Source organism: Nematolebias whitei, chromosome 5 (assembly GCF_014905685.2).
Source record: "Nematolebias whitei isolate Nwh7 chromosome 5, NemWhi1, whole genome shotgun sequence".
NCBI lineage: Eukaryota > Metazoa > Chordata > Actinopteri > Cyprinodontiformes > Rivulidae > Nematolebias > Nematolebias whitei.
Genome location: NC_056502.1, coordinates 12,127,986 through 12,139,802, shown reverse-complemented (window position 1 = coordinate 12,139,802; position 11,817 = coordinate 12,127,986). Strand labels below are relative to the sequence as shown.

At 37.9% G+C, this 11,817-nt stretch overlaps 2 protein-coding genes across 2 annotated transcripts; both read right to left on the bottom strand.

The window, feature by feature from the left end:
- Positions 1–4,038: 4,038 nt before the first annotated feature.
- LOC119409932 (uncharacterized skeletal organic matrix protein 2) lies at positions 4,039–6,874 on the bottom strand. Its single transcript, XM_037676837.1, has 5 exons — positions 6,793–6,874; positions 6,449–6,605; positions 6,243–6,307; positions 5,928–6,029; positions 4,039–4,359 (listed from the first exon to the last, which is right to left on the bottom strand). Exons 1-5 carry the CDS (start codon positions 6,868–6,870, stop codon positions 4,105–4,107), a joined length of 657 nt encoding a protein of 218 aa, XP_037532765.1. The 5' UTR covers positions 6,871–6,874; the 3' UTR covers positions 4,039–4,104.
- Positions 6,875–7,767: 893 nt separating this feature from the next.
- Positions 7,768–10,824, bottom strand: LOC119409673 (uncharacterized serine-rich protein C215.13). Its single transcript, XM_037676576.1, has 3 exons — positions 10,737–10,824; positions 9,399–9,459; positions 7,768–8,228 (listed from the first exon to the last, which is right to left on the bottom strand). The coding sequence occupies exons 2-3, from the start codon at positions 9,418–9,420 to the stop codon at positions 7,768–7,770; spliced, it is 483 nt and encodes a 160-aa protein (XP_037532504.1). The 5' UTR covers positions 9,421–9,459; positions 10,737–10,824.
- Positions 10,825–11,817: the final 993 nt, after the last annotated feature.

Sequence of the window (11,817 nt, the reverse complement as noted above, 5' to 3'; positions counted from 1 at the left end):
GGGACATGCAGTCTGTGGGTCCAAACGCAGTCTCCTCGAGGCCTCGCGCTTCAGCAGAAAGTGTCTTGTTTTGATTCAGTTTGAAGACTTCACTTTAAATCCAAAACCACAACAGGCACAAAGGATACTATAACGCAGTTTTCTTCTCTTCGCAAAGTTTCTTCAATTGCGATGGACTGATCCATTGTGAAGACTTGACTGACAAGTGCGGAAAAACCCACTCCAAAAAAATAATAAATAAAAATAAAAAAAGTTATATTTGTGGACAAAAATAAACAAAAATCTCACCCAGTTATCTCAAACTGAGAAGGTCCCGGAGTGAACAGCAGCAGGAGACACAACCCAGCGGTTCTACTCGGTCCGACATGATCAAGTCCCCTCCTTTTTCGAGGCCAGATGTTTTTTTCTTCTTCCTCCTCTCTGCTGACCCAGTTCGACGCGCGCGCACTGCCACGCACCCGGTTTGGATCGCTCGTGCAACCAGAGTGACGTCACTCAAGGCTTGTCACTCAGAAAGAAAGCCTTGTTTTTTGATCTCTTTGTAATGGATGTAAAACTACAATCTCAGACTCAAATAACAAAAAGGCTATAAGAACAAAAAATATCTGTAATGAATACAACTTAACTTTGTAACTCGCATTTATTTATCTTTGTATATATATATATATATATATATATATATATATATATATATATATATATATATATATATGTATTCTTATTTTATTATTGTTTGCTTCCTTTTTTCCTCCTCTTTTGATATGTTCAGTGTTATTTAGTGTGTATTTTTTATTTATTTTTGTATTTGAAGTGAGTTCTAAATAAAGAAAATCAAAAAAGCCTCTTTCACTTTGGTTCGGTTAAACGTCGGGTCAGTGACCCGAAATAGACAGGTCAGGAATCAGTTTTGTCAAGACTTTCTGAGAAAATTAATTATTGTCTCATTTTTAGTTGAACTTTATAGTTCTAGATGCAACCTTGCTGTTTAGTTTAGTTTATTTTTCATTATGACTATCGGTCTGTTCTATGCTAATATGAGCTAATGCAGGCTATGTCAAGTTTTATATTAACTGGCTGCACTTCATGGGTTTTTAGTAGAGTCTGTTACAGGTACTGTACAATTCTGGTCCTCAAAGTCCACTAGTCTGCATGTTTTACAAGTTGCCCTGCTCCAGCGTCTGATTCAGTGATTAATTATATCTCCATGTCCTGCAGAAGCCTGTTAATCAAGCAATCATTCAGTTCAGGTGTGCTGCAGCGAAACATCCAAATCATGCAGGATAGGTCATCTGAACACTGTGCTGGTTTTGTTTTGTTTTATTGTTGCCTTTTTGCTTTGGCTGTGAGAAACACAAATTTGTTATTGCACATTCATTCAACCTTTATTTAGACAGGTTAATCCCATTGAGCCCAGAGGACTCATTTACAAGAGAGACCTGATTTCAACAAAGAATGATGACAACAATGGACAATCATAAAAGAGACAGATTCTTAAAGCCACTTAGAGAGGTCAAGGTCGAGAGCTTCAGGTCTTTTTGCAAGATATTCCAGGAAACAGGAGCGGAGTAGGAGAAGGCCCTTTTGCCAAGTTCAGTCCTCATTGAGGGAACACTGCAGGTAATAATGTCCGGAGAGCGCACGCTGTAGCTGCACTCACGCAGAGACATGTAGGAGGAGGTGTATGAAGGCAGCAGACCAAGAAGTGATTTAAAGATGAAAATGTACCAGTGGGAGAGTCTGTGTGAAGTTAATGATGACCAGTTATCCAGTGAATACTGGGTGCAGTGGTGGGTACGATAATCACAGCCAGTTATGAATCTTAGTGCACCGTGATAGACAGTGTTCAACATCCGCAGGGTGCTTGCAGGAGCGTTCATGTAAATAATGTCACCGTAATCGATGGAGGGAAGGAAAGTTACAGATACAAAGTGTTTTCTAGCGTTCAGGGTTAGACAGGATCTGTTTCTGAAAAAGAAACCCAGTTTAACTTTCAGTTTCTTTACTAGGTTTTTCACGTGGAGCTTAAAAGAGAGATGCGAGTCGACCAAGATACTCAAATATTTATAGGAATCAACAAACTCAATAAGGACACCATTTGAGGATACAGATGAAACATTTGAACTAAATGTAACATAATTCATCAAAGAGGAATCTGATATTAGAATGACACATTTTTTGCCGGTTAACATTATTTTCATTGTCATACAGAAGCATCTTTAGTCAGTAGGCTTGTGAAGAAGACTGGAAGTTAAAATTTAGGACATGAAATACTAAAGTATAGGAAAACATTTGCTATTGATGCTAACGGGATTACGTTTTTCATTAGCAACGTTAAGGGTTTGTATCTTAGCTGCAGCAAACTTACTCACGTACTTCAACATCAAAACCGTATAAAAACTTGATCCACAGATAATGAAAATGTAAGAATAAAGGATTATACACAATACATTTTTATAGACTAAGTTCTATTGTTTAGATTTCACTTAAAAAATCTCTACGACCACTTTAGACAGTTTTGACTCAGTATAAGCCACACTCTTTGTCTTTATTGTTAGACTACGTTTCTAATCATACGTTCATACGCAACTATTCTAGATCAAACTGATTCATTCTGTGCAGTTTTCTGCTCTTGGAAGGTTTGGGGGTCCTAAAATAAAGCAAAATATATTTCTGATAATTAGAGAAATAGGAAATCAACTGAATGGAAAAATGGTTGCAACACATTACTACTGGGATTTCAAATAGAGGTTCAATTTTCAGGGGGTCACCACAGCAAGTCGTCATCCTCCGTCTCATCCTCTGTCCTCACTCCAACTACCTCCATGTCCTCTCTAATGGATCCATCGTATCATTCACGTTACCATTCACTGGTCATAATGTTATGGCTGATTCTGCGTACAATTGTAGGTATTTATCTATCCATCCATTATCTTTACCTGCTTCTTCCTTTTTGGGTCATGCGTGTCACTGGTGCCCATATCCAGCAGTCACTGTGCGAGAGGTGGGGGACATCTTGGACAGGTCGCAAGTCCATCGCAGGGACACAGAGACAAACGAGACAACCATTCACTCTCATTCACACCTAGGGACAATTTAGAGTTACCATTTAGCCTAACATGCATGTTTTTGGAATGTGGAACCTGCAGTATCCAGAGAAAACCCACACCTGCGTGGACAGAACATGCAAACTCCACCCAGAATGACCATTCGGCCGGGATTCACTCAGGCGACATCGCTGAGTGGCGGCAGCTCTACCAACTGTACCACCATAAATACTCAGGTAAGTAACTTACATATTAAATTAAAATATAAATTGTACCTGTTTACACATAAAACAACCAGTAAAGTGTAAAAAATGAACACTCGTGTTGTAGATGTAGATGGGTTTTATTTTACTTGAAGGAATAATTTTTGAAAAAAAAACACGACACATTTCAGATTTCAGTTAGGATTTACATTACCCAACGAAAGCATAAAATATAACTTTACAACCACAAAGTATTGACATCCACTCCATTCACTAGTCACAAAAATATAAGAATAAAATGTATCTGGGAGAAGTGCATTGCAGAGTGCGTAGTAGCTACAACTATAAGCAACGCTTTGACAAGGCTTCATAACTTCATGTAACAGCTCAGCATTTGTGTTTCATAAAGTGCAAATTGAAGTAAAGCTGCATTGCATCACAACAATCAGAGAGTAATGAAAGGCAAGATGAACGCTAAACAACGTACCTAACAAATAAAAGAAATATTGACATTTTATTTCATTAATGACTAATGAGATTCAAATCCTAGATGGGAACTGATGACGTTCGTTGCTCCGGGCATGTTCATCTTAACTGATATTTCTTTTAACGCTCAAATACGTTTTTGTCTTGAACAAGAAATAAACACGCCTGAGAGACATATAAATCAAGGCAAAAATGAACGAATCAATGTTTTATTGATGCAGTTCTTATTTGAATGCAATCATAAACAAAAATCAGCAACATACATGTATGGAAATGTGTCTCATAATAGCTTCATTTCTGGAGGGATGTAAAGCTCTGGGCAGGATAAATGGTGACCAACACAGCAGCTGAGCAGACAAATGCTCTTGCTCTCACAGGAGCAATGTGATAGAAAGCAGGCAAAGTAAGGAAACAATCAATTCTGTGTGGAGATGAGGGCCTCTGGTGGCAAAAGAGTTGACATTCACATTCGTCGTGCCATCCAAAACCAGGCAGGATGTCATGGTGGCGTTGCAGCACTCCAGGACACACGGAGGCACGGTAGTGGCTTTGCAGACCGTTTCTTTTGCACAATCAGCGCAACCTGCAGTCCATGATACAGTGGAACCCGCTATCGTCTTTTTTAGCTAAAAATAAAACAATAAAGATTAAGAAAAGAGAGAAAATTTCTGTCCAACTTAATGGTAAAAGTTTAATTTAAAAAAGCACAACTTTTGTCTTTAATCCTTCTTCCTCTTATAATAATAACAGGTTTTATTATAATTAATGGCACCAATGCATTACCAATGGCGGCTCGCCAATAGAGGGCGCAAGGGCGCCGCCCCACCACTCACCACATTACCTTGAATTAGACGTAAAAAAATCAATAAAAATAAAATAATAAAATAAAAATATTTTGAAATATATGTATAAGACAAATATTTTATAGTTAATGATGAGTAAAGTTGTTTCATTCATCAGCGTTGTCTGATTGGTGACATACTTATGCTCTGGGAGGCAAAAATCTTTGCCCATAGACTCTTGTTAAAAGTTGTACATGAACAGTAACTCCTCTTCGCTACAAGAGATAGATCCACTCTGGGGCGCACCTCTCCTGCGCCCAGAGCTGAATGCAGCTTGAGATGATTGGACAGAGATGCGAAATGGAGCAAGAGAAATTAAACAATTCAGTGAAGTCACTTAAAACAATACCTTTTGAGAGAAGAGCATATCAGGAGAAGCTAGAGGTGAAAGAGCTCGGACCTGATCAGCCGAACATCACAAATAATCAGCAGTCCAAAGACAGAGGGAGACAGTACACTATCTTTTTCCAGGACCTGGTTTAGCAACAAGACTTAGCTAACTGCATGTAGCGAGGCTAATGCTTTATTCTGCTTTCCATGCCTCCTTTTTCAAACGTCAGGATCTAACCCAGCATGGATTAAGACAAGTATGACTGATTTAAAACATTTTTTTTAGAAAGAAACATGAACAATCTGGGATCCACATAGAAGATGCACTGCGACCAGCAATGTTTGGGAAAATAAACATTTTATCTCAGCTTGATGAAGGCTACAGGGTAGGGATGCACTGGTGTGATACCTTAGTATATGTTTTGGTATATGTCTATTTTTGAGTTATAGCCACCCAAAAAGTGAAGCTTGGTCCCTGTTTGGAGTCCAGACATTCTACACAGTAGAAACATCATTCAAGTTCTATGCTAATTAGAGTAATAGTAGTAATAAGTAATAATAAGTAATAGTAGTAATATATAGCAATATATATATAGATATATATTATACTAAAATAAACTACCACTTGTACTACAATTCCTACTTCGCGGTTTTTCACTTATTGCGGGGCTTCATGGTACGGATCCCCCAAAATAAAAGCGGGACTACTGTAATAAAAAAAAAAAATCCAAGTTATATAATTGGATTTTTTATTTCATATTTCTAGAGTTTAAACAGTGAATTCTTCTTCTTTTTATTAATTAATATATTTTAAAGGTTCCAGATAATTGTGTTTTTAGTTTGCACCGGACCCTGGATTTTCGACTCAAATTTATAGCTCATATAGTATCTAAAAAAAAAAAAAAAAAAAAAAAAAAAAAACCTAAAAAAGAAAAAAAGAAAAAAAAAAAACAGTTTGGAATCTGCTTAAAATCAACAGTGGCATTAACCTGAAGATTAATGTGACATTTGTGACTTCTTACCTGGCAGTATGGCTGTGAGGAGGAGCATGTTTCAGACGTGCTAGCCTTAAAAGTTGTGTAGCATGTGTCACCATTGCATGTACCCATTTGGCATTTATTTCCCTGAAATGTGCAATACATAAATAAAAAAAGGTTGATGATGTACTAATTACCTTGCTAGACAAACCTTTAACATGCTTATAGTTGATTATCGTAACACAATTTGTCATAGGGTATAAAAACAAGCATAAAATGTATCAGATTTATTAATAGCTTTGCATCAATCTAACCATTCACACGCCTGAACAACTTCACACAAAGATTATGAGTTTTTACCTTGAATGCGGTTGTTGATGTCGTAGAGGAGCTTGATTGGGATGTGCTTGTTGTTGTCATGGCCACTTAGAGGACACAAGAAATGCATAAAACATTAGTGAAAGGACAAGTTCACCAAATAAGCGATCCCCATTATGTATACATTTGAGAAAAACGAGGAATGTAACTAAACGAAAGTATGCACAATGAGATTAAACAGTTCTCACTTGTAGATGTCATCATCATGGATGCAAAAGTTTCATTGAGGCATCCAGTGGAATTGCAGCAATTCACAGAGCAGTTGATCTGAGAAGTGCCGTTACAACTTTGTTCACAAGTGTCACTGCAGCTCACGTTGTACATCATGTTGGGACACCTCATCAGCTGAAATATCAAACAATGGCACAACAAACATTTAGATTAATATTCAGTTTTTTTTAAACAAAAACAAATAGAAGTTGCAGTTGCAAACCAGCAGCCCTTCATAATTAGCAATTATAGTGTTCTTTAATGAACAAACAGGTGAACCCGAGAGATTAAGAAGGTTTGTCTGAGTCATTTGTTTTCTTACCTGACAATGGTTCTCATCAGTACACTCAGTGGCATTGTGACTGGTGTACATCGAGTAGCATTCAGAGTAGGAACACATGAACGAAGGGCACCACAACTGTGTCAGAAAGATGTAAAAGGCAAACAGTAATTATATAAACGTAACAAAGGAACAAGAAAAGTAGCGACGTCCTAAATACAACAATAAAATGCTACGAATAAGGGTGACTTGCCATATTCATTGAAGTAGCATTAGATGTTGCGCCCATGCCAGCTATGAAGAAAAAAATGGATGTCATGGTTGGATAGAAAATAAAGCAATATTTTATTAATACTATTGGCAGCAATAGTTTGTTTTCAATGACGGAGAAACAAGGCTTGAAGCGTTTCTCTACATGGCAGAAAAACAAATATTCTTGAATAGGAGGTCATCACTGATGTTGAGAAACTTGAACTCACGATGGAAAATGAACTCATTGTGCTTGAACCTGAAAGTTGGGTTTGACTAGGTTACATGAGGTAATAAATCAGAAAATGGAGAAACTGCCAATGTAGGTGCTCTTGTTTTAGATGCTGGGGGGGAATTTTTGCCCTTCAGAAGTGATGTCTCATGAGGTGCCACAGACAAACTAGAGAAACTCCCCTGATAGACCCATTGCTAGATCCTTCAGTACAGTTTGATGCAAGTTACAGCCCTCACAATTACACGTATGTTTGTCCAATGATTTCAGGTCCAAATGCAGTGTTTCCACTACCAGTATCCAAGGAGGACACCTGGCCCTATTAACTGAAACAAGCATCCTTCCTACCGACATCACCCCTACATTTCACCTAGCGTAACTCTAACATGTTGACCTGACTCTTGCATACATCAAATTAATCTGTCCAGAGAAGGTAACAAAGAGCCAGAAAAGAGGAAGCTACAGTTTGATGCACACAAAAAGAGAATTTAGAAGTGGATATACTGACAAAACGGGCTTGCTTTGTTTACTGCACTTCACTTGTGAGACATTCGAGTGCTGATGGGTACCGTGCCTTTAGAGGTGCTTGTGAGTGGGGTGTTGGATGATGAGCCTCCGGAGGTGCTTGTGGCAGAAAGCATGCTGCTGGATGCCATCCTCTCAAAGATGGATGTGGGAGACTGGGTGGTGCTTGGGCCTGAGCCTCTGGAGGTGGAGGTGAGAGACTGGGTGGTGCTTTGGTCTGAGCCTCCGGAGGTGGATGTGGGTGACTGAGTGGAGGTGGTGGTTACAGTACCTTCATTAGTGCTGGAGACAGTGGACTGAGCCATGCTGGTTGCGGCCATAGTGGAGGTTTGAGAGGAGCTTGGGATGGTAGTTTCATGGACATGAGTCAGTGCCTCAGTCATGGTGGAGGCATCTGTTGATGGTGCAGGAGAGATTTGTCCTCCCACTAATACTAAAAGCAGAAGTAGTCCTAATAAAAGGTGAAGGGTGCCTAGAAGCAGACAAAAAGAAAATGAACTCCACTGGGCCTTTAAAATAAACTGAAAATAGCTAGACATAGTCAGATATTGTTTTTGTTTGCTATTAAATTTAGTCTTGCAAACATAGTCCATCCATCTGTCCATTATCTTTTATCCACTTCTTCTTTTTTGGGTTGCAGGGGTCACTGGTGCCCATATCCAGCAGTTACTGTGTGAGAGGCGATGGACACACGGGGTCCAAAAATACTCTTTTTAGAAATAAATATCCAAAAATTGCTCTTTGGCTTATAGGGGTTGTGGGAATACCACAAAGTTTTGCGTGAACAAATTCTATAAAGAGAGGAACAAATATCTATTCTCATCTGTGACGTTGAGTAAGAAGATTTTTTTTTTTTGTAAAATCTGTCAAACACTTTTGCACCATATCGGACCAACAGCTGATAAATTTAAAATTTACAAATATTCAACATACCCTTTAATGTTTGTAATAAAATAAAAAAGCCAGACAACTAGACATGAAACTTGGTACACACATTTATGCTCCCCACAGGATTACCTTTAATAATTGATAAAAATTGTATTAATAATTCAATAATAACCTGGAGTTTTGTTTGTCTTTTTTTTTAATGAATACCTTATGTCAAAATGCCTCATTTTAAAGAAGCCATGACTAGAAGTTACATGTTCATTGGTGGTTACTGTACATTTTTGCATGTTTAGAAATATTAAAATACAAAATTTCCTAAGATCCTGTTTCTACATGGATAAGTAAATAAGTAATCATAAGTTATTGTGCTGAATGTCATCTCATTATCAATGTAAACATGTTAAGATATATGATTTTAGCATTTATCCCAGAGAAGTTGTCGACCTCATGTGCAGCCTGTTTGTGTGGCAGGAACTTTCCAGATAATAGAAATATTCCAGCAGTTTATTTATCTTTTGGTCCCTTGTCTCAGTTTGTGGACCTCTCCTTTTCTCCTCCTCCCACAGTCCTTTCAATTTATACCCAAAACTAAAAGATTACTGTCTATTGCTGCAGTTCCTTGGCATTTTCTGAAACCTTGTTCCTGAAAAATAAAACTGAATTATCAGATATGATTAAAATAAGTGACTGGTTTGAAACAGGAATGAAGATGAAAACAACAGAGATTTAAAATAAAGAGACATAGACTCATTACCTGAGGTCTTTATGAAAGCCATTATCCCAATGAAAGAAAGGGAGACAGCTCTTTGTCCAGCCTGTAACAACATACGAGCTGTCAAATTTCAACAAACGTATGTCATACACATTGCTTTAACATCCACAACACCTCACACACAAGTGTCTGACAACAGAGGAAACTAAGCAACCAAAAACCCTAATTTATATGATGACAAAAGGTCTAACTCTCGCTGTTTACCCGTAGCGAATAACAGCAATGTTCATTCATTGTAACCCACCCATCCAGTTCTTTTCATCTGTGGCCATCTCTTTTTACAATCCTCAAACTGTCCCGATGAAACTGATCTCATAATTGTTTGGTGGAGTCACAGGACAAGAAGCTTGTGAATATCAGCTTTAAAGTGTCAAGAGTTAGAAGAATGCCTGCAGAACAATTCTGATCCAAAACATGACGCAAAAGGATCCAAGCATGATGCATTTTAAACATCATATATACGCAGAGTTGTATTACTCCATGAAGTAATTATTGCATGGATTAGTTCAGCGTTGGTCTGCAATTACATCTTCAGTGTTTTGGTTCGTGGTGGTTTCGCATCGAGCACAATTAAAATGTGTTTGTTCTCTGAGCGGTCCACTTGGGAGGGCTGCTAAGAGGCACGGCTTGTTTTTTCCTTTCTCGCCTGGATCTCATGAGCTCCTGTGGGTACTACACCCTGGAAACAGGGTACTACAACACTGGCCATTTTTGGCTTCCATGCCAACAAGGGGTAGATTAATGTTGAGTTTCACTGGAAAAAAAATTCTTATTGTGTGCACAGTGCAGGACTGAGTGTGAATCCTCATGTTTACAACAAATTGTGGCGATTTCCTGACATGAACTTGTAATTTAGAGGATGTTCCTGTTGTTTTAGTTAAGGTTTGACGTCATACTTGGATCAATGTTTAAAAAAATATTAAAATGAATAAGTTTGAGAAACAATTACTTATTAACATGTTTCAGGAAAGAGATAAAAACTGCAAAAGAACATCTGGCATTAAAGCTCAATAAGTTTGTCATCAAATTCCTGTAAATTTAAGTAGAAAAATTTGTGTTAAGACAAAAAAAATCTACTACTACAGACACAAAAATACATAAATAATCATTCTAATTTACAAATACTGATTGCTAGTACCTAGCTAACATTATTTTAAAATCTTCAATTTTTTTGGGAAGGAGAAAAAATAAAAACTCACATCAACCTGTTCTATCATTCCATTATATTGCTGTCATGTTACAATGCACTGTTTTCCACTGAATAAATATCTCAGGTCTGTTGGGCTCACCTTACAGAGTCTTAATATGAAGTTCACTCACCTGTGGCCCACCGTGCAGGTTATTTCCTTTTCTCCGTTACGCTCCGTCACCCGCTTCAGTTGCTTCCTGCTGACGGCCCTCTAATGTAACAAGTGGGAAACTCTCATCTGCACCAGGAGTAAAGAGGAGGGGACAGCAGAGGCCTGCTGGGTGGGTCTTAGCACGATGTGCTCATGATTACTGTACAGATGAAAACTTCTTTGGGAGGGAATTTCCAGAATAAGACGATAACCGCACATTAAAATAAACTCGCTATCACAAGTTACGTGCTTTGATGATTCAGATCCGTTAAACCAGAGACTTTAACATATGTATCATTCAATCACTTATTTGGGTTATTTGCAATCACAGCTCTGATAGAGCAGAAGTTTTTATTTTTATTTTCATTTTTATCGTATTCCCAATCATATTTTGTTTACTGCAACTTTCTTGAGTATTCTCATTCTAAAAGAAGGTATAACTATACAGAGTCCAGTGTTGGGTTGCTTTGATTAGCTGAAACCACGCAGCTAGCAATTAAAGATTTACTGAAATATTTCAGTGGATTACGCTTTTGCAAGTCTATAAGAGTGCAGGTGAGATTTCAGAGCCCTGTGGTGTGATTGAATAGGGAGCCTCCTGGTTTCTGTCGAACACAATGTGAAATCAGAGACCCCTGTGTGTGTGTGTGTGTGTGTGTGTGTGTGTGTGTGTGTGTGTGTGTGCCATAAAGCCCCCGAACACAACAAATACCTCTTTGTGGCCTAAAGAAAGTAGAATTCTTGGGCTCAACACCAAACGAACTTTTGCAATTCAGATGACAGAGAGGTTCTTCCTTCTTTCATCAAAGCATCATGAAACGTGTAAAGGAATGAAAAAAAAATTAGCTGAAGGATTGTGGATTATTTCAAAAATCCACATAAAACCACTCAAGGTTTGGAATTGCACTCTATAAGTTGTTTTGCTGTGAACTTTTCAACAGTATTCTTGGATCATTAGGACAAATGATCAAACAGTTTACCACAATTCTAAAATAGTGATGGAAAAACTACAAAAATAAATGTTATATGCGATATATTTAAGGCGTTGGTTCTTACAGGGG